Source organism: Notamacropus eugenii, chromosome 5 (assembly GCF_028372415.1).
Source record: "Notamacropus eugenii isolate mMacEug1 chromosome 5, mMacEug1.pri_v2, whole genome shotgun sequence".
Classification (NCBI taxonomy): domain Eukaryota; kingdom Metazoa; phylum Chordata; class Mammalia; order Diprotodontia; family Macropodidae; genus Notamacropus; species Notamacropus eugenii.
Genome location: NC_092876.1, coordinates 134,630,511 through 134,653,249, shown reverse-complemented (window position 1 = coordinate 134,653,249; position 22,739 = coordinate 134,630,511). Strand labels below are relative to the sequence as shown.

General features: G+C 43.2%; 1 protein-coding gene across 1 annotated transcript in view; it reads right to left on the bottom strand.

Moving 5' to 3' along the window:
• The window catches only part of DSCAML1 (DS cell adhesion molecule like 1), a 519,485-nt gene that overhangs the window by 44,240 nt on the left and 452,506 nt on the right, over nucleotides 1–22,739 (bottom strand). The window contains exons 12-15 of the mRNA XM_072610971.1: nucleotides 13,872–14,071; nucleotides 12,221–12,317; nucleotides 11,385–11,513; nucleotides 537–704 (exon numbers count right to left, since the gene is read on the bottom strand). Coding sequence (XP_072467072.1) covers nucleotides 537–704; nucleotides 11,385–11,513; nucleotides 12,221–12,317; nucleotides 13,872–14,071 — 594 coding nt within the window. The remainder of the gene's footprint in view (nucleotides 1–536; nucleotides 705–11,384; nucleotides 11,514–12,220; nucleotides 12,318–13,871; nucleotides 14,072–22,739) is intronic.

Below are 22,739 nucleotides of genomic sequence, written 5' to 3'. Positions count from 1 at the left end.
TTTAGTAGGAGTCAGAGGTTGAAACTATTCCTTGGAATCTTTCCACTGTTGCCCTGGCTCTAGCCTGGGCAGACAGAGTACATCTATTCTCTTCAAACATGCCTGGGGCTGAGGAAAGAATAGAACTATGGACAGCACCACTCAGAGCCATATAAAGTTTATGCTCTTGTCTGGAAGCCTGGGTAAGCACCAAGGACAGCTACCAGGGAGAAGACTTTTTGAATCAGAACCACAAAAATTACTTACAGTGTCTTAGAACCTTAAAGATTATAAGTTTAACTTCATTTTATAGGTGAAGAAATGAAGGTCCATAATTGGGAAGTGAATTGTCCAAAATCACAGTGGTTATTCATTTCCTTTTTCTACCTTTCCAGTCGGATCTTTGCCCAGCTGTTGATGAACTTGGTCAATGTATGTTCCTGGTGGTCCTGGGACCTCTACCTTGACCCCAGTACACCAAAGGGAAATTCAGACTTTATTCATGAAAGGGGCAGCAGTGAGAAGGGAGGAATAGTCTAGGAAATGAAGGGACTTACCAGCTTCCTCTGTGCTTATGGTGAGCTCCTTGCTGGGCTCACTACGACCAATCTTATTGAAAGAATACATGCGAATGCTGTAAACAGAGGCAGGGTGCAGGTCCACAATGTTTGCCTGGTTGATGGTGGGTGAGATGTTGCGGGTGGATTGCTTGAAGTCCCAGGAATCTAGGGGAGAAAAGGACACAAATCTTATACCACTGGTCTCCATACAAAAGAGATTACTGCTAGTAATGCATATGGCCTCAAATCTCCTTGAGTGAAGTCCCTGCCCCAAGTACTAGAATTTTCCAGTTTCCAAGGGGCAATTTGGAGTGCTTAGGAAAAGCGAGAAGGAGAGCATACTCTGAAAGGATCCGAACTCCTATGAACCTCAGGGAGGAAGAAAGCATTCAAAGCATAGGGAAAAAAAAGCTGTGGTGGCTGAGCCAAGGTGGAATGATCTAATCCTGTCTAACAGCAATTTAGGATACAAAAGACATGATGATGATGATGATGATGGTGATAATGATAATGTCGAGAACTGATAATTATGTAGCACTTAAATCCATTATCCCATTTGATCTTCACAACTCTCGTCCTAGGATGGTAATACAAGTGTTATCTCCATTTCATAGATGAAGAAACTGAGATATACAGAAACCAACTGACTTGCTTAAGACAGAACTCGGAAGTGCTGGAGATGTTTCTTGAATGTAGAAATCATGACTTTAACTCTAGTGTTCTTGCAGTCTTCCATTCTGCCTTTGTGACAAGGATCTTTAATATGATGCAGAGCATGAGAAGAGGTCCAAACACAAGGTTTGCACAAAGTCCAGAATCCTCATTGAGCACTCAGGTGCCTATTTATTCTCTGAAATCCATCACACTGTATCCAAATCCTCTTTATCCTCTAAAACCCTTTTCAATTCCCACCTCCTCCTATTTGCCTTTTCTTATTCCTCCAGCTCCCCTTAATCACTCTCCCTTCTGAATTGCTATGGCTCTTAGAATATGTCTTTCCTCCCTCCCTCCCCCATACACACAACTTAGTATTTCATTATAGGCTGTCTTGTACTCGTTCTTTCCTGCATGCCTGATCTTCCCAGATACATGGTAAGCTCTTAGAGTTCAGGGAATACTTCTGATCCCCTAGCAGGACTGGATGCATAGTAGGTGCTCAAAGAATGCTTGTACATGACCTGATTGAGAGCAGGGACTGTCCACTTATTTTTATCCTAAACCACCTGGTATGAGGGCCCAGAGGACACAGTTACCACTTGTTGTCTGCCTGCCTGCCCATCTCCCACTTTCTTGGCTGCTTCTCCGATCTCTACCTGACAATCACAGGTCAGCAGGAGGTTTCCAGGGAACAGTCCGTCTGTGCTGATTTTGCCAAAAGTTTGCAGGTGAATTTGACCTCTTCTTCTGAAACCTTCTTTGATGTTGATGAGAAACAGCTCTCTTTAGCCTCCCCATCCCCCATCTCTTCTTCTAATGCATCTAAGTCAGACTGGGGAACATCTGGCTGATGTTGCCAACTTGATTAGAGCAGTCTTCTGACCCTGAGATGCAGAAATCACAGAGTGTATTCTTTTCCCTTCTCTAGAGCCTTTCATGGCTCTCAGTGCAGCTCAGCTGGCTTTGGCAAATATTGTGTCTTTTAGTATTCTCTTTCATATGGGCCCAGCTAACTGAGATGAACATATTTCATTAAGGTTGCTCTTTCCCTTTCTTCATCAAAGGACCTAAAATGCAGAACATTCTTTAAAAAAAAACCCAAGGGGGAGGCTGGGGAGACGTCATTGCCCTCAAATCTGTGGAATGCTCTGCTAACATGAGTTGTGCCAGCTTGATGTGCTCACACTGGTGGAGAACGACTGGGACAAAAGCAGCATCTGTGCCAGTCAGCTGCCCGAGCTCTGGAAACGAATCTATTCTGCATCTCTGATTTTCTATTTTGATGGGCCTTGGAGCCACATTATTACAATACTTCTTGGATATGCAGAGGATGGGGCTTGTATCACAAAGGCAGTTCATAGTATCACAACCCCTACCATAGCTTATTACAGTAGTTCTCAACACCCACTATATCACACACCAATGTAACTCATATCACACTAACACAATACCCACTGAAGCACAAAGAAATACAACTCACAATATGTCAGTTCACAATACCTACCATATCACATCTCAGTAGCTCACAATATCCACTGAAGCACATATAAATCCAACTCACAATATACTCGTTCACAACACCTACCATATCACGTGCCAGTACAACTTACAATATCACACTGGCTCATAATATTTACCAAAGCATATGTAAACACAACTCACGGTAGACCCGTTCACAACTCCAAGCATAGCATACAATTCACTACACACTGGCTCATAACAATACTTCAGAACACTCAACACAACTCATAGCATACCAGCTTGCAAAACCACCACTGAACACTCCAGCACAGCTCTGACTATATGTACTAGCTCACAACACTTACCATAGCACACACCAAGATAACACAAAAAGCACCAACTCAAAACACCTAGCACTAGGAACCCAGACAAAACAGCTCAACACACATAGGACAGTAGTACATACTGACCCAGCTCAAACAACACACCAGCTGATAGAACTGTGGTGTACAGTACTGCAGTATGTGACCATATCATCAGGCAGCTTTTTGGTTTGTGGGGATCTCTTCAGTGTAGAAACTTGCATTCTTTGAGAAACAAAGAACAAATTTGGTGCTGCACTTTACAATCTGCATGGGGCTATGTGATAGATCTATATGGACGGTGCTATTTATCATTCAGTATTCATATATTATTACTCTGCTGCCTGGGGCCAGGAGAAGCCAGCATGAGCACAATGGCTTGGAAGGGGAAGACTTGGTTATTTCCTTAGGAAAATTAGTGAACTGAGGAAGTAATAGAAGGCTGGCATGGGCACCATTGGGGCAATGACTGAGATTTCAGGCATAGGGCTCAGTCGTCAGAGAGTGAGCATGGTCCAGTTCTATTAGAGGACCTCGGTTTGAATACTGGCTTCACTAGTTACAATTTGTGTGACATTGGGAAAGTCATTTTCCATTTCTAATCCCGAATTTCCATTCCTATAAAATTAGGGTGAAAGGGTTAATGATCTCTAAGCTCCCTTCCTAGTTCTCAGCTAATGGTCTTATGCTCCAAAATGGTCAAGAAGCAGTGGGCTGGGGCTGGGAAAGGAAAGGAGGGAAAAGAGGAAACAAAAGAATAGAGTTATTTCGTTGGTTTTTTAGAGCAGGGAGTTGTTTTTGTTGATTTGTTTTTTGCCCCAAAGGATAGATATATGGGGACAAGGGGTCTAGGAGAAGCAGAAAAGGTAGAATACTTAGAGCAATGTGTTGTCAAATTAATTGAGGGAGCTCCTGTCTAACAGGGTTGAGAACTATTTTAAAGTGACTTCTTATGACCAAGAATGAGTTTGTGGGTTTTGGTAGAAGGCTACTGGATTAATTATGTCTGTAATAAGCAGGAGTTTATTTGGACTCCTGAAAACACACACAGACACACAGATACACACACACACACTTGTAGACATACATGTTCCCACACGTGTATAGCAAGATACAATTTGGAGATTATTCTGATTTTAAGATATTTTCCTTTCTTAGTCTCTTTGTAATTTTTATCCATTGATCTCATTGTTAACAAAGTGAATTCCTCTTCCATGTGACACTCCTTGAACCCTTTGAATCATCTGAATATCCAGGCTAATGTAATAACAATCTAAGTTACATTCCATTAGATTGCATATAGTTCTGGGTAAAGGAAGGGTGTGTGTGTGCATGTGTGTGTGTGTGTGTGTATGTGTGTATGTGTGTGTGTGTGTGTGTGTGTGTGTGTGAGAGAGAGAGAGAGAGAGAGAGAGAGAGAGAGAGAGAGATTCTCTTTTCTATGGGTCTGTAAGTGCTTCAAAGGCAACATCCAGTCTTCCATACCTTTCCTTTACACAATTCTAGTGCAAAATTCAATAGCAGCAACATCAAAAAAGTCACTTAATATACATTATTGATGAACTCATATTCAATTACACACCCAGATACCAGTATCCTGGTCTCTGAAGGCAGGGTAGAGAACCTGCAGCCTTGAGGCCACATGTAGCTCTCTAGTGTGTCCCTTTGAATCTAAACTTCACAGAACAAATCCCCTTAATAAAAGGATTTGTTCTGTAAAACTTGAACTCAGTCAAAAGGCCATACCCAAGGACCTAGAAGGCCACAGGTTCCCAACCCTGGCCACTATTCTGTAGAGGCTGCTGATCAGTTGTGCTCAAAGGAGCTTCAGCTATAGCTCATGGTATTTGAGTTTAGACCTAAGAAAGCACTTCCTGAAAAGAGGAGTGGTATACACCAGGATAGAGTTTCTGACTTCCAAGACTAAAGGTTCTTTAAAATGAGATGAATGCTTTCTGTGTGTTTTAGGTTCACTGGAGTTCCATATGAAGGCAGAAAAGTAGAATAAACGATTTCTTAAGGTCCCCTCTAGCCTTGAAATCCAGTGATGTTTAAAGAAGCCAAGTCCTTGCTGACTAAGAAGTTGGCCTTGCACAGCTTTGTCCATCTAAATTAAAGTCCCCCTAGTGCAGGGTCCTTTATCTGGCTTAGGGAGCTCTGATTTCAATTAACTTTAGAAATATTTATTAAATGGCTATGATATTCAAGGTGACAGGCTATGTGGAGTAACGGAGTCAGGAATACCTGGGTTCAAATTCTATTTCTTACTATAGGTATAACGTAGAGTTGGGCTCAGTGTGCCAGTAGAACTTGGTATGAGAATTACTCTCAGACCTTTCTTTCCCTCCCCACTCCCCCTTTTTTGTCCAGAATTGTGATTTCATTGGTAAAAAAAAAACAACCCAAAACCCAATGTAATTTGTATTCTTATTGAGTTTTGCAAGAGGTTAAGTGACTTGTAAGAGAAGTATAGGTATGAATGGAGCATGCCTTGCTAGCATATTGGCCACATAACCATGGATGAGCCATTTACCTCTCACGCAACTCTGTAAGACATTGGTGGAGAGAACTTTCATCCTGGGAGTTCCTTACACCAATGAGATCACAGATCTGATCTCCGCTGTGCACATTAAGATATAAAAACACTGGTTATAAAGGTACTGTAGATATAAAGACAACAATGAAGTGGTGTCTGCCTTCAAGGGATTTATATTCTTCTATAGGGACAATGTAACATGAGTCCAAACAAGCATGGAGGAATAAAGTAGGGACAACTGGTGAGACTAGAAAAGGCTCCCAGGAGGAAGTGGCATCTTGAAGAAGGAGAAAACAATGAATGAATAAAATGCAGAGTAGAAGGAAGTAGATGTGGGGTTTTAAATAACTTTTGGACAAGCTGTTTTTCTGGGAGCTGTTTTGGAGAAGAAACTCCAAAACCGATTGAGAAAAAAAATCTTGAAAAATAAGCTTTCTAAAACTAAGATGGGGAAGGCATGACTGGGCTACAGTTCATCTGAAAAAGATATATAGGTTTTAATGGCCTACAGTATCAGTACAATTCATCAATGTCACCAGATGCGGTGGTCCACACCTATAATTCCTGCTGCTGGGACGCTGAGGGTGGTGGATTGTTTGAGTTTGGGAGTTCTGACTTGTAGTAAGCTAAACTGATTAGATGTCTGCACCAAATCTGGCACTAACATGGTAATCCCTTGGGATTGGGGGGCCACCAGGCTGCCCAAGGAGGGGAAAAGTGACCTAGATTGGAAATGGAGATCAGGGCTTCCATGTCATTCAAGAGTGGGATTGAACATCTTGAGTGGCCAATATACTTCCAGCCTGGGTGATATAGGGAGACCCAGTCTCAAAAAAAAAATCACTCGTGTTACATGACATTGAGGAAAGTTTTTGCAGTCTGAGGTTGCATTAAGGGAGGCATTGTAGCCAGGCATAATGGTGAGATGGGACCCTATTTTTTGTCCTAGATAGATTATACGTATCATATTCTGTTCAATTCTGGATACCACATTTTAGGAAAGGGTATTCATAAATTGGAGACCAACTTAGCCAAGGCAATTAGGATGGTGAATGGCTTTGAGGTTATGCCAGGTGAATATCAACAATAGAAAGTAGAAATGTTTTACCCAAACAAAAAAAGACTCAGGGGAACATAATAGTTGTCTCCAAGGACTGTCATATGGAAGAGAATTCACTTTGTTCTAGTTGGCTAAAATTAACAATGAGATCAATGGACAAAAATGACAAAGAGACAAAGGTAGGATTGACATAAGGAAAATATTTTAACAATAAGAATAATCTCCAAATCAAATAGCCTCCATTTGATGAAAATAGGTTCCCCACACACTGAATGTCTTCCAGCAAAAGACTAGATAACCGCTTGTGGGGTGTGTTGTAGAGGGAGTTTTTGTTCAGGTAGAGTTTGGAGTAGAAGGTCTTTGAAGTCATTTCCAATGCTGAGTTCCTGTGATTCAATGGGTGCATTCCAGGCATCCCTAGTTAAGAGAGCAGCTAGTAATCCTGTTTGGTTGGAACACATAGAATTCGAAGGGGAAAAATATGAAGACTAGATAATGAAAAGTTGAAGGGGAAAAATATGAAGACTAGAATAAAAAGTGGAAAACCAGTTTTGGAGGCCTTTACATACCATGTTCATGTAGTTGTATTTTACCCTGAAGGTAATAGAGATCACTGAAGATTTTTGTTTGGGGGGTGGGGTGATATGAACAGAACTGTGCCTTAAGAAGATTATTCTGGCAGTTGTATAAAGGATATACTGGAAAGGGGAAAGATGGAACCTGGGAGACCAATTAGGAATCTGTTGCATAGTTTAGGAAAGTGGTGGTAAGGCCTTGTACTAGGATAAAGACCATAAATGGAGATGAGATGGATATGAGAGATATTTTGGATGTAGAAGTGGCAAGACTGAACACCTGACTCATTACAGGGGGACAATGGAAAAGGTATATTCTAGGATAACTCAGATGTTGCAAATGTGTGACTGAGAGGATGGTGGTACCCTAAATAGAAACAGGGAAGATTGGAGGGGAGGCAGGTTTTGGGGGTGGGGGGAAGATAAATTCCATTTCTGAGCAGTGGAGTTTCAGACGTTGTCAGGAGAGGGATTAGTGCTGGACACACAGATTTGATAATAATCTATGTAGAGGTGATTATTTAACCCGTGTGAACTGATGATATCACCAAAGGAGAGAACATAGGAAAGAGAACCAGAACACAAGGACCCTTAGACCACCACAGTTAGAAGGTGAGAGGTGTCCTTGTAGGAGTGAGAGATGTTTCTTAGGAGACAACCACAGTTAGTGGCTGAGAGATGACCCAGCAATGGAGACTAAAAAGTGGCAGTCAGTTCTGTCACAGGAAAACATGGAGAGTGAAATATCATGGAAGCCAATGGAGGGAAGAGTGCTGAGGAGGAACTAGGGTAGCATAAAAAACTTCAGAGCTCAAATAGAGTGAGAAAGGAGAAAAGCTGGCATTGTTGGTATCCTTGAAGAACAATTTCATATGAAAAGCACATATTTTCCTGATAAACTAATAGAATGGGAGCTTCTTGAGGGCAGGAGGCAGGTCTGAATAGCATTAACTTACATCTGTATATTGTTTTCAGTTTTACAAAATGTTATCTTCTTGTTTTCATTTTATTTATTTTTCTATTTTCCCTAGCCCAGTGCAGCAATTCAAATTTACGTAGTACCTTGGAGTTTACAAAGCACTTTCCTTATGGCAATGCTATAAGGGAGGTGATGTATGATTAGCTCATTTTATAGATGAAGGGACTGAGACCCAGCAAGGTTGACCAGTTTTCCTGCAGCTGCATAGCTAGTAAGGGCCGGTGCTAGGACTTAAACCCAGGTGTTCTCACTCTGAGTCTAATATTCTTTCATTAAAATATGTCTCTTGCTTTAAACACCTAAAGGGTTCTTCTTTTCTTAAAAAAAAGGTTCATTGCTGCTTCCTGTTTCTCTAGTATTTTTGTTGTTGTTTGGTTGTGTCTGACTCTTCATGATCCAATTTGGGTTTGTTTTGGCAAAGATGCTGGAGTGATTTGCCATTTCCTTTACCAGCTCATTTTACAGATGAAGAAACTGAGGAAAATAGGGGCAAGTGACTTGCCCAGGATCACACATGTAATAGATGTTTGCGGCTAAGTTTGAACTCAGGAAGATGAGTCTTCCTGACTTCAGACTCAGCTCTATCATTGTCATTTCCAAATATACCTCCACCCACCTTAGTGCCTCCCCTTGAAACAAAGAAAAAAAATTAAGAGAATCAAGCAAAAGACCTATTTAAGACTCATCTGACAGCATATACAACAGACCACACACAAAGAAATCCCTCCAACTAAAGGAGGGAAGAACATTTCTGCATCATTTCTTTGGTACCAAGAAAAATCATTATAATGATTTAGCATTCTGCTTTATTTTGTTGTTCTTTTCATTTCCATTGTGGATATTATTTTCCTTGTTATTCATTAATAATGTGAAGTGCTTTAAGGTTTACCCAACTAAATATATATATGCATATTTATATACATACATATAGATAGATACACAAAATCTTATTTAGTACATTATAGCTTTGTAGCCATTAGTTCATTTATACATACATCAATGTCATTCTGTATCAGTTCAAATATCTTTCCAAGTTTCTCTGAATTTCTATTTTTCATATCCTATGACACAATGATATTCTATTACATTTGTATAAAATAGGTTTTATCCATTCTCCAATTGATGGACCTTTACTTTACTTTGCTACTATAGAAACTGTTTTGTGTTTTTCTAGCCTTCTCAATGAGTAGGGGAGAAGGGATGGGAGGGAAAGAAATTGAAACTGAAAATAAAATTGAATAAATATTGTTTTAATATTTTCATATATATCATAGATCTGCATAGAATGTGATTGTATATGGGACATTTCTTTCTGTATTGGACCTTCTCTGGGGATACATGCCCAGCAGTGGAATCTTTGAGTCAAGGGGGTATAAACAATGTATTCACAATAGGATCTTAATGAACACTTATCAGGCTAAATGAAATGGAACCAAATGGAACCGTCATCACCTTCACCACCTTCCTCTCATCGATGGTCCTTTCTAGAATCTCAGGTGTGATCTCCTCTCAGCTTTTGCTGTTAAGACTCTAATAGTTCAACCAGGCAATGCTTCAGGGAGACTCCACACACTTGGGTGAAGGTAGGAGGTATAAAATGGTGGTAGGAGAAGGAATGAAGTGTTTCATTGAGCAATGGGGGAAAATATCTAGTGACAGCCTAGGTATCCTCTGGATAAGAATGCCCAGATGTGAGTGAAGATCCTGCCACCCCACATCAGCATGGAGGGGAGATTGAATGTGCACTGCCATATGGAAATGTCAGTATAGATCTCATATCTCTGCGTTGCCTACCTTGCAGGTGGATTATTCCTAACCTCACAAAATACTAATAGACTTCTTCTTTCCAATTTTCCTGCTACAGCCCTAGTTCAGGTTTTAATCCTGTGCCTAGACTATTTCAAGAGCCTCCCAAATGCTCTCCTCACCTTCAATTTCTCCTCCTCCAATTTATCTTGCACAGCATGGTCAAATAAGTTTTTCTTATACAATGCTGTGATAGTTCAAAACCTTCAATGACTCCCTGATGCCTACTGAAAAAAAACCCAGATCCCTTGGCCTGACATTCAAGACCCTCCATCTGACCCCAACTCACCATTTCAGCATTATCTCTCATTTTGCACCATACTTCCCAGTCATAGGAACTATTTGCTGAGTGCTGAACATGTATCAAGATTTCTCAACCCTGAACCTTTGCTCATGCTCATTCCCAACTAGCATTCCCTTTCTTTCTACCCTTTATCCTTTGAATTTTACTATTTTAATCTTTTCTTCAATCTAATATGTCCATATTCTTTAATTGAGTCTTGTATGGGTTGACTTCCAGTCCCATTGGAGAGACCATGGAGTAGTTGGAACACTGGACTTAGAATCAGGAAGACCCATGTTCAAATCCCTCCTCAGGTTATTAGTTGTGACCTTGGGAAAGTTTCCTTACCTAGTCCCTTACAGCTTTAACCAATGATCCTATGATCCCTCACCATCTTGAGCCTCCTCCTCTGAATATACTCAACGTTGTCAATATCTTTCCTAAAATGCTACAGTATGCTCAGTATGGAATAAAATGCTCCAGATGTCATCTGCCTGGAGTCAGAGTCCAGTAGTTTCTCTGTTCCTTTCCTCTTTCAGGTACTGTTCCTCCAAACCTCCGCTGTCTATGTCCTACTCCAGCCTTTCCAGTAAACATTTACGTCCTTCTTGGGGCTTCACCAGTCCTTTATCCTCTCCCTCTTTTGAAAGGTCTTCAGGCTAGCCAGTCAGCTTTACTACTCATCTGGCTAAAGTGGGGACTCACCCAAGGGGAGTAGGCAAATTGCCCATTAGTCAGACTGTCTGATTTGACTTTGACCCCAGGGTCAAACAAGGGAGACGTGTCCATCTGCCACAAAGATGAGTTAAAAAAACACATTGGATGTAATTGAAGTCCCCTTTCCCCATTCAGGTCCCCAAACTCAGCAATAGTTTTAAAAGAACAATACTTTTTTCATTCTTCCTTTGCTTTGGAATAGTGATAGCCCTACCTACCATGTGTGTAAGGCAACGTGAACTCAGAGGACCTTGGGATCTGTTTCATTGACATGATGCAGGGCACTTAGCCCAGGGGGCTATCAAGAGAGAGGAGTCCCACCCCCCACTCACCTAGCATCACCAACACACACACACACACACACACACACACACACACGCGCACACACACACACACAGTTGGCACCTACCAGATTTGTTTTTATATTCAATGTCAAAGCCAGTGATGATGCTGTTCCCATCGAATCTTTGAGTCCAGCGCAGGTTCATGCTCCGGGCCTTCACTTCCCGGATCTCTAGCTCAGGAGGGTCTGGGGGCTCTGGGATTTTTGTGTGTAGGGGAAAGGTAGAGGAGAAGCCAGTGAATGACAGCAAAATTTTCCTCTTATCCTTACCTATTATGGAGGGTTTTAGACTCTCTTTATCTCTCCCCGAGGAAGGATTGGGTACCCCTGGCTTGGCCAGTTTGGACTTCAGCCTTTTGTTGGGGTCTGGGTGAGAGATCTAGTTGTTGTGGCTTGAGAACTGAATTTAAAATCTCACTCTGTGACTTCAACCTTATTCTCATCTCTTTCTTGACTTGGGGGAGGGCACTAAGGGTTAAGTTTCCCAGGGATTTCCAGAGCCAAGAACCCCCCCCCCCCAATGGATAATATCCTCTAGGCACTACCAAGGAGAGACCCATCCACAGGACCTATCTTTTACTAGCTTTATATTTCCTTCTTATCCTTCTCCCAAAGAAGCAACAAGAAGGTTCTGATCCTATTCAGCTCCATCTATCCACTTGTGAAGTGGGTCAATGGGCATAATGTAGGCTAGCATCATCACCAACTTTTGCCTTCCTAGCCTGGAACTGGTGTAGCTCTGACTTCCTACCCTGGTCCAGAGGGTCATTTAAAGAGAATTTTACATCAAATGCCTTTAGACAATATCCTATCTATGTCTGGTGCCCACCCCTTCCTCTTTGTGGTAGTGGAAGGGATATCCCTTGCTGAGATAGGGGGCTGGGAAGGGACAGAGAGGGTACCTTGCACAGTGAGTTGGATCAGACCCCGGTCCTCCCCATAGGAGTTGATGGCATGGCAGCTGAAGAACACAGAGTCCCCACGGTCAGCTGGCTTCAGCTTTGATAAGGACAGGGGGCAATGAGGAGGAAGGGAAACAAGAGAGCAATTCAGAGTGAGTCAAAGAAAGGCAAGTTCCTGTGATGTGTATAGGGGGGTGTGACTTTTTGTATGTTTTTTTCCTGTGATTCCTCCTCAAGTGACCTCAGGTCCATGGATATCACAGATTGGTCCTATTTCCCATTACTTGCTCCCAAACAAGTCTGGGGGAGTGGAAGGAGTGCTAGATTTGAGTCAGCAGACTTTAGTTCAAATCCTCTCTTCCATTTACTATCTCTGTGATTGGGTAAATCACTAAGATTCTTTGAGTCTCAGTTTCCTTATCTGTAAAATGAAGGAGGTAGACCAGATAACCTATAAGGTCTTTCCTGTCTCTAAGACTGTGATCCTATGATCCCAATAAGTTGGAAGCAAAAAATATCATAGAGAAAAGGGATGGGGAATGTTATCTTCTACCCAAGGAGAAATGCCCTTTCAATCCAAGGGTAGGTGAAACACTAGGGTTGTGTTACTATGAGAACAGGGCCCCAGAGACAGATACACAGGGGAAATGACAAAAGGCAACAGATAGATTAGTCATGAGGATGCTGGAGGGCTTCCCAAATATGCTAGGAAAAGAACATTTTTGGAGTTAAAATAGGGAGGGTCTGAGGGTTCTAATTATGGAGAGACCTGTGGTGTTCCAAGTATGGGGTTAGGCTATGGTATTCTAAGCACTGGGGGAAATGCTACGAAATTCTAAATATGCTGTCAACAGAGGACTCCAAGAAAGGTGATGTGATATTCTGAGAATAAAGAGGTTTCAAAATCTGAGAAGCAACTCATACTGATTCCAGGGGGTAGAGAGGACGGGTGGGTGTGGGTAGAATCTATTGCTTGTGTTGGATTGAGAGGGCTCCGATTTTCCTGCCAGTAGTCAAGGTTATCTTGGATGAGGGAACCCAATCACTGACAAATTAAAGCAGCTGTACTGCAGGGAAAAGGAATGAAGACCAGGTGACTTTGCCATGTAGCTTCACTCTGATGGAAAGACTGGGAGATGGAGGGAACCAGCTCTTCTAAGCAGGTCATGACACAACCCTGCTTTCCAGGTCTATATTCAGCATGCTTCTGTGCTAGTTTTCTTGCCGATTTGCTTTAATGTGACCTCCTACTGAATGGCAATCTCTCACTCTGTATTGAGAAATCCCACATTGGAGAAATGGAAGCTGGGCAAATAGGTTGCTTTACTCTTTCTGGGTCAGGGAAATCAGTGCGATAATTCCTTATCTTCCCCCCTCTCCACTCACTTCCATTCTTCCAATGCCAACCCAGTCAAGAATGCTCTGGGAAATAATTTTGAATGAAGACCTGTTGGGTTAAGTTTGAAAGTTGGTGACATTGGACCCCAGGGATTTTCCCAAAAGGAACAGAGGCCCTTTGTGTTCATTGTGGTCCCAGACCTTCACATCCTATTTGCCTATTCTGAAGATACTTCAAAAAATTAACAAATTTAGCTGAAGGGAACTTTTGGGGTTTGGGTATGGGTATTAAGGTGGGCAGACAGTTGCTTACCTTAAGAGTAGATATGACCTCATCACCATTGTCTTTAGTGGTGATGGCATATCTCATGACTCGGTCTGGGTCAATGACCGTGTCCCCCTTCTCCCAACGGATGATGATGGGGCGTTCTCCTCTTGCAGTGCAGTTCAGTTCCTTTGTGTGACCTTTGATGGCGATGGTAGTATTAGGATGTGAGGTGATCATGGCTGGTACTGGAGAAAGAGGGAAAAGGAGAGTTAGAGATAAATATGGAGTAACCTCAGACCCTAGGAAAGGAAATCTTGGCAGGAAAGTAAGACCAAGCTTCCTTCTCTGCCTTCCGTTGTGTTCCCCTCCTCAGAATTTCTGATTCTGAATTGTCAGGGATTCAGATAGCTCACAAATGACAATAGGAAATGCATCCCCCTACCCTCATCCTCCCTCCTCACCTGCCATTCTGGACTTTAGTAAATAGTACCATGTACATGAGATGAAAACCACATTCACTCTATAGGTATAACCAGTAAAGTTGACTGTCAAACTTGCCAGGCCAATATAAAGGGGTAAGGGTGAGGTAAAAGAATGAGGTAGCTGGGATATGTTCCCATCAGTTTCCCTGACCCTACCTTGTCTCAGAAGCACTTAACCTAGTCTGTAAGAGCCAGGGTTGGGGGCACAAGACCCTGATGATCCGGTCCTGGACATTCGTCTCAGCTCTCAGATGAAAGTTACTTAATTTGAAAGGTGGTGAGCTCTGTGTGGTTTCACATGTGACTGAAGCAATTCTCTGCCTGCAGAACAATTGGGACCCCCTTCTTTTTTGACCTTGCCTGTGTTTGCATGCCCTCTTCAGGATTCATTACTATGGGAATGGCTCAGAGATGCGTGTCCTATTTATATATTCACAAGAAAGCAGAGGCTCTTATGCAGGGACTCTACCTAGGGGATCTAACCAGAGACCCCACTATGTTTATCTCTGGGTTATAGGAAAGATTAGGATTAATGAAGGATTTATCAGATCCAATATCCTCATTTTACATAGGGGGAAACAAGCTCAGAGAAGTTAAATAACTTATCCCACATCACACAACTAGTAAGTAGCAGATTTAGGATTTGAACCCAGTTCTACTGACTTCAAACTAATGCCCCTTCTGTTAGACCAATCCTGCCTCTCTTACTTCATCAGGATAGAAATAGTTTGGAAAGGCTCTTTTGTCGATCCTTGCCCTAAAGAGGCAAGACTTTACGTAGCCCAAGCAATGACTCTGATCTTAGAAATTCCCGGAGGATATCCATTAGGCAGTATCTCCCCCTAGTAATGACTCTGTTTGAACTTTGAGTATCCAGGGCTCTTCTCACACTCCCTTTTCCTCTATTAGATTCTCTTCTCAGGGTTTGGCAAACTTAAGCTAAGTGAAATATGAACCACTGACTAATTTCTTAATAAACTTTAAAATATAATACATGTGAAGGTTTTCTGGGGGGGTGAGGTTGATTCCATTGATATAAGGAGTTCTCTGAAAAGAACTCCTTCTCCCAATAGAGCCCAATGCTTGCTGTACCATTTATAATCTCAGAGTTGCTTGGGACAGTAATAGATTAAATGAGTTTCCCTGGGTCAGCACTTGCTGAGGGTAAGAGGTAGCACTTGAACCCAGGACTCCCTGACTCTGCTCATTATCCTGATTCTTGAATGTGAGTTATTATTCTTAATAATATCTTATCATGATTAACATTAAAAATGTTGCCTCTGGAATATGTGCATTTTAAGGAAGACTAAACATAAGTCAGCTGTGACGATGGCATTTCTGGCTGTTCAGCCTGTGGGTGGGACGAGTATGTTTTTGTTTTTGTTTTTTGATAGAGAGGCCTCCTTGGCTTCCCTGAAATCACTGTAGGCAGCCCTGCCTTGGTGGACCCAGTCGCTAGGCCTCTCTGCCAGTGTGGTGGATCTCAGCACATTCCCCAGTCCCGGATCATCAAATAATGAAGCAGATAAATTTTATAATGTGCAGCTTTACACCAGGATATACAATAAAATGCGAAAGACAAATAACTAGGTGCAAGTTATAATGAAGAAAAAGCCTGCAGTCAGAGACATGCGAGTATGAATTATTGACTAAGGTTTTACACTCTCAAGGATGTGAGGGGGAATATTTTTCCATCAAAGATTTGCATAATTCACTCGTATAAACCTGGGTGGAATATAGAGTATGATTTTACATCAACAAGTCAGGCTTTGCATTGCAGATGCCCTCCATGTTTTAAAGGAGATTTGGAACAGGAGGGCTGAGGGAGGAGCTGGGCTTGTTTCTGCCATTCCCCTAGAGAGTAGATCAGAGGGCCTGGGGCCCAGGACTCAGGACCACAGAAAAGACCTGAGACTGAGGTCCAGGAGGGTTTGTTTCATCGGGGAGGTGGTAAGAATCAGATTCAGACATGAGACCCTTCAAAGGGTAGGGGGTCAGGAATCAGGTGAGTGTGTAGGGGGCAGAAGATCAAAGGTTAATGCTAACTAAGCACAAAACACAGTACCTTCCAGGAGAAGGGCAAGGAAGATGGTTTAGTGAGAAGCCAAATCTGTGGCTGGGGCTATAAGGTGGCTTCTTTTCAGAAGTCTCCAAATGGGCCATATATGTTACAGCCCTTGTCTTCAGGAAGTCATGTCTGTGAGCCATCTGACTGGTCATACAGAGAGGCAGGCAGGCAGGCATGCATATAGACTTACAGGCAAGATGGAACGTTCCTATCTGTATAGCCAAAGCATGTGGATTTTGGTCTCTCCCTTTGTCTTGTTTTGCTTTGGTTCCTTCTGGTTGGGACTGGGGGGGGGGGTAGGGAAGAATGATTCTTCAAGGAAGAAGAAGAAGAAAGAAAATATAAGAAGCTAGGGGGTGGGAGGGAGAAGGAGGGGATCATAATGATAAAAAAAAGTCCCTTTGCTCAAGCCTTTTGAAATATGGAAATGCTTAGGTCCTGCTGTTCCTTACGTGAGGGTAGAAACTCTGGGTGCTTCATCTACTGACTGCTCTTACAGGTCCCGGTATCACAGACCCTGACCAGAGAGACAGCCCAGATCCACTTCAAGGCCACCTGGCTATAGGGAGATTTATGAGGCAAAGGGCCAAGTTCCAGGAACAAGAACCTGCCAAGGTAGGGGGTAGAGGGTGGTATGCTTGCCTAGGAAGGAGGGAAGCAGTGTATGTGTTACTGAGTACATTGGTAGAGGTGGGGGTGGCATGGGTCTGCAGTTGGGATGGCATAAGGGACCCTAATTACTTCTGGACAACTGCTGAATATTCCTTCAGAAAAGTCACCCATGAAAAAAAGCACAGCGAAAGAAGTAAGGTCTAAAGCTTCAGGGATTGCTGCTTCTGAGAGTCTGCAGAAATGCTGCAGGGTCGTGGTAACTGATTTGAACGGGAGAAACACCTTCCCCTCCTCGAACTGTTGCTCATTATGCCCTGCTGCTTCCCACTTACCTTCTCAAAGGGCAGTCTTCCACCCCGCCCCACTCTGGCTCGCTCCCTCCTCAGTGCATGTTGGTGAAAGAGGAGCCCACACTGGGACCTTCTGCTTTCATACTCAGGGGCAGGCTGGGCCCTGGGGGCAAGTGAGAGGCATCAAACCCAATGTGCTGACTCAATGTGATGAGTGGGTTTCCCTGAGAATGCCCATCCCACAGCAATGCTCAGGAGACAGCAAGCCCAGGAGGAGAACCCTGCCCCGGGGTGTGTAACCTGGGTACCACAGCGTGAAGAGCAGGTAGGGAGAGTGATGCCCTAGAGAAAGAAGTGCCTTCTTGGGAGAACTTCAGCTCTGTCTCTGCTTTCTGTCCCCTCTCCCAGGCCTATTGGGATATCTGAATGTAGGTTATGGATCAGTTGATTGTCAAGAGAATTTACATTTTAACAGGATCTCAATGAAAACAAAATCAGCACTGGAGTTAAGAATTAGGAAGACGAGTGAAAATCCTGTCTCACTCACAAGCTATGTGACCCTGGGCAACTCATTTACCCTCTGCCTCAGTTTCCTCATGTGTAAAATGGGGATAACAACTTCCTCAAAGCATTGCTGTGGAGATCAAATAGATGATATATGTAGAGTACTCTGCAAACCTTAAAGCTCTCTATAAATGTCAATTATCATCATTATAATAAATTCTCAGGGGTAGAATTTCAGGAATCAGTGGAGGAATAATTTTTTTTTTTTTAGTAGTGGTGATTGGAGAGAACCTTCTCTGGTGCCACTCACAGGCAGCCTGATTCTCCAATAGTATTAAGTACAGGATATGATTTTTCACACTTTCTGGACATTACATGACCTAGGGCTGGGGCAGTGGTCAACTCCTGGACCCCCCTCACTATCTAGGCAAGGCAGTATACCCCCTTCTTCCCCAGTAACCAAGCAGGTGGGGCTTTTTTGCCTCCAAATTCCATACTTTTCACCCTCCTCTGCCTGTAACTCTCTGGACCAGGGATGATCTGCCTGAGTCAGGGGAACAGGTGAATCCATGGGTACAGATTTGTGGGTACAAGTTCACAAGCTGCTTCAGAGAACTTACTACCAGTGTGGCCTTGGGCTAATCACTTCATTTCTCTTGGCCTCAATTTCCTCATCTGTAAAATGGAGATAATAAGAGTACTGACCTTCTAAGGTGGTGAGGAGTAAATGAGAAGATATATGTTAAGTGCTCTGTAAAGCTTAAAGCAGCAAACATAAATATTTCTTATTATTATTATCACTTACATACAAAGAGTAGCCCAACTGGGTCAGGGGCCTTGGTTTAACTGGCTTGTGGTTGTAAGGAGAGAAACTCAAGGTCCTTTCCACATCCACCTCTCTCTACCTCCAACCTATGGCACTGCAGCATCCTTCTACACTACAATGAATTACAGTAATAAATGCTATTAATGTTTTACTCCATACTGGCCAGAAGGCAAAGTCTAATGAATCTCTAGCCCAAAGAACTCTGCACTCATGGACCCACATAGATATACCACCTATACTTCCAACAGGCCATGAAGAGTCACGTACTCTCCTACGTGCTTATATCAAACCAGAAAGTTCTGTGTGTACACACACTCACACACACACACGCATACACACACATACACACACTCATACACACACATACACACAAACACACAAAAGGGCACCCATGCAGAGACACACAGATGTGTGCACAAGCACCTGCATACAACACAGAAGCACACATAAACCCCAACAGTCCTCTGTTCTGCCCCCTTCCTCCTCTTGCACATGAGTAGCTAATTTGGCTTTAGGCAACTAAATTTGGTCACTACTTATGTCTGTAAAGTGACCCCTTCAAGAAAGGTCCCCTTCTGGTGGTTTGGGCATGGGTGGCACACTTTCGTGTGTGCATTAGCAGTGGGGGGATGGGAAGATAGGGTTCATGGTGGGAGGGTGGAGACGAACATCCAGGCTGGCAGGCAGAACCGGGAGAGGAAAGAAATGTAATGCATAAACAGAGAGCCTGAGTCCTGCAGTAATGTATGGTAACGGCAGTCACAAAAGCAACACACTGCTCTAATAGGACACAGGAGGCTTTAATGAGATACAACTTTCCTGCTTTCTGTGGCAATGTAATTCAATTAACGGTGAAGGAAACTTCATTTTTTTTAAGGGTGTTGGTGGTGGGAGAGACAACTGTCTGGGGGCTTTGTAAGAAGGGTAGGAAGATTTGGGAACTAGGAAGGAGGTAGGTACAAGGGTGTCAGAACTGGCCCTTTGCTAAGTCTTCCCTGAAATAGCCCCTCTCTAGCCCCCAATACCAAGAGACCTAAATGTTGCCTGCTCTAAAGGGTCACATACAAACATAATGGGGAGAGTGGGTGGTGGCAGCGATGGATAATCTAAGGAAGAGAATGAAAAGCCAGCTTCCCTGGGTACGTTCAAGTTGTTGGGTATGATCAGCAAAGTAGAAAAGGGGCCTTGAGTTCTGTCTGGGAATAGGAATGCTCATGCTCCAAATCCTGCCTGACCAGGAGAGACATGGTGAGCAACAAGTCATAGATCTAGGAATAAGGGCTAACTTTTTTTTCTCGCTTGATTCTGCCCCTGACTTTGGGCGAGTCTTTTTGCTTCCTAGGGCAGTAGTCTTCTTATCTGTAAAATGGGGGCAAGTCAGAGAACTCTGTGTTGCCTATTCCTGCCCATTTGGGAGACAGGGCTTCCAAGCCACCATATGCCTCCAGATCTGGGTGTAAGAGAAATAAGACAAGCTGTTTTAGGCCTGAGGAACAGGACCATGATTAGGTGTAAGCTCTCCCAGGGAATGTCTGGACTTCATAGAATCAGAATCTTAATTGACAGGGACATCAGAGGTCACTCACATTTGTATAAGGCCTTAGAGTTTACAGAGAGCGTTCCTCACAATGACATTTCTGGACCTCAGTTTCCTCATCTGTAAAATGAAGCAGTTGGACTAGGTGACCTCTGTGGTCCCTCCCAGCTGCAAATATATTTTCCTATGAGCCCTGTGAGATGGTGTAAACATTATCTCCATTTTACAGATGAGGAAACTGAGGTCCAGGGGGTATAAATGACTTGTTTAAGGTCCTTCAGTAGATAGCAGAGTCAGTGGTCAAATCCAAGCTGCCTCAGTGCAATCCACTCCTCATGCCCCTGTACCACATAGCCTGCTTGGTTCACTCAACTTGAACCTCCTCTATTTTAGCCTCTGCTAAGTGGTCAACCAATGTCTGTTCAAATCTGTGATGATGAACTCGGTCCCTTTTGAGGCAGTCCCTTTTTGAACAGTTCTAACTGTAAGGAAGTTCTTCCTTATATGGAGGTAAAATGTGCCTCTCTGTGACTTCTAGATCTCTGGCAGAATTAATCCCATCAGAAGGCAAATATCTTTTCTCAGGGGTGGTCCTTAAAGGGTTTGAAGGCAGAGGTCACAGGAAGCACCTAACTTCTTCCTGCTTCTCTCACTTTAGTAACCAGTATTCAGTCTCATGATTAGAAGGCATTTATAATAACAGTGGCAGTGATGCACATTTATTATGTGGCATTTTAGGATTTGTAAAGGGCCTTAAATACATTATCCCATTTAGTCCTCATGACAAAACAATGAGGCAGGTACTATTATCATCTTCATTTTATAGATGAAGAAACAGAGGCAAAGAGAGGTTAAGAGACTTGTCCAGGGTCATACTGCTAATCTGAGGGACGATTTAAACTATGCCATCCCTCTTAAATTTAAATTGTTTTCAGTTGGTAGTTATGAAGAAAGCCTCATTCCCACTTTAAAGGCCTGCACTGGCAAGGATACTCGACTGAGAGCCCGTTGCAATGGCCATCCTGGCTGAGCCCTTGGCAAAAAAACTGCACTTGGAACTCCTGTCTCCATGCATTTACACTGGCTGCTCCCATGTCTTCCCCTTCACCTCTTAGAATGCCTCAGTTCCTTCAAAGTTCAGTTCAAAGATCACTCTAAGTGGGAAGCCTTTTTTGGCCCCTCATAGCTTCTGCTGTGTGAGATGCCCAGCCGTCTCTCTTCTACCTATCCTGAAGCCTGCTTCTTCACTTTCTCACTGGAGAAGAGGGTAGAGGGAAGGACAGAGGTGGGTAGGGGCAGGGTGTACATATGTGTTGTCTCTCCCATTAGAATGGAAGCTACCTGAAGACGAGAACTTTTTGCTATTTCCTTGTATATATAACTACTTGTCCTGTGCCTGGCACATAGTAAATGCTTAATAAATGTTCGATAATTGATTGACTGATTGGCTCATTCCTTTCTCTACACCTGGGAATGGAGATGGCAGCAATAACTTGTTTCAGTACAGGGCTTCCCTATCGTCCTTGATGTCTGAGAAAAGGCAGACACACAGAGAGAAACAAACCAGAGCATCTATATAGCTTTTGGCCCCCACCTAATGACAGGAATGATATATGTCTCTCTAGTCTCTGGTTCTAGTGCCCATAGTCCACCAACATCAGCTAGTATCAAGATGAGAATTGAAGGCCCCATCATTCTATTTCTCTCCCTGACCCAGTGGTGAGATCATCCCTTTATGATGAAATAACATATTTCTCTCTCTACGACACAGGTCCAAGGTGCCAGGTGGTCAGAAGCTCAGGCTGTTGTTGCTCTGTCCCTTTTAGAATGGTGAAATTGCATCGGATTTTCCCAGAGGTCCTTGGCTCAGTGCCCAGCCATCTCTCTCCTACCTATCCTGAAGTCTGCTTCTTTACTTTCCCACTGGAGAAGAGGGTAGAGGGAAGGACAGAGGTATGTAGGGGCAAGGTGTTTATGGGAGTGGAGAGAGCTGCTCTTGGTGAGTAACAATTTTTTCCCCTTGACCTGGGGACCCTCCCTAGGGAAGCAAGCAGAGGGGTGAAGAAATCAATTTCAGTAACAAGCCAGTTGTCAGAATCCGATGTAACCTGTTCCCATCTGTGAAACTGCTCTCTGGATGGCTCCTGTCACTGAGGACAGAGGCACTGTCCAGGAGAGATGCTATTTACATTTTAATTTGATGGCAAGAGGATGATAGATTTTTAAAGCACCACATGCCACACAGGCCCACTCATCTCATCCCCAGGGAAGCAACGGACTTTCCAATACCCTTCAGGGATAGGAGAGCTGGCCACTTCGAGGCTGTCAACTGCCAACTTCTTGACTTTTTTCTCTGTCTGAGGCCCTATACAGCATAAAGTCCCACCATCTCTAACAGAAGACCTTTCCCCAAAACCTGATCCCCTTCCCTGCCCCCACAATGTTACCAGCCTGCATCCCAGTCGTCTTGACTTTTGTCTCTGGAGTCTGAAGCCTCGCTTAAATCCAGTTTATGCACAAGTCAAGACATCACCCTCATAATGTCATTGATAGTCTTTGAGAATGAAGAATGGACGATGACAGCAACAGGGGGC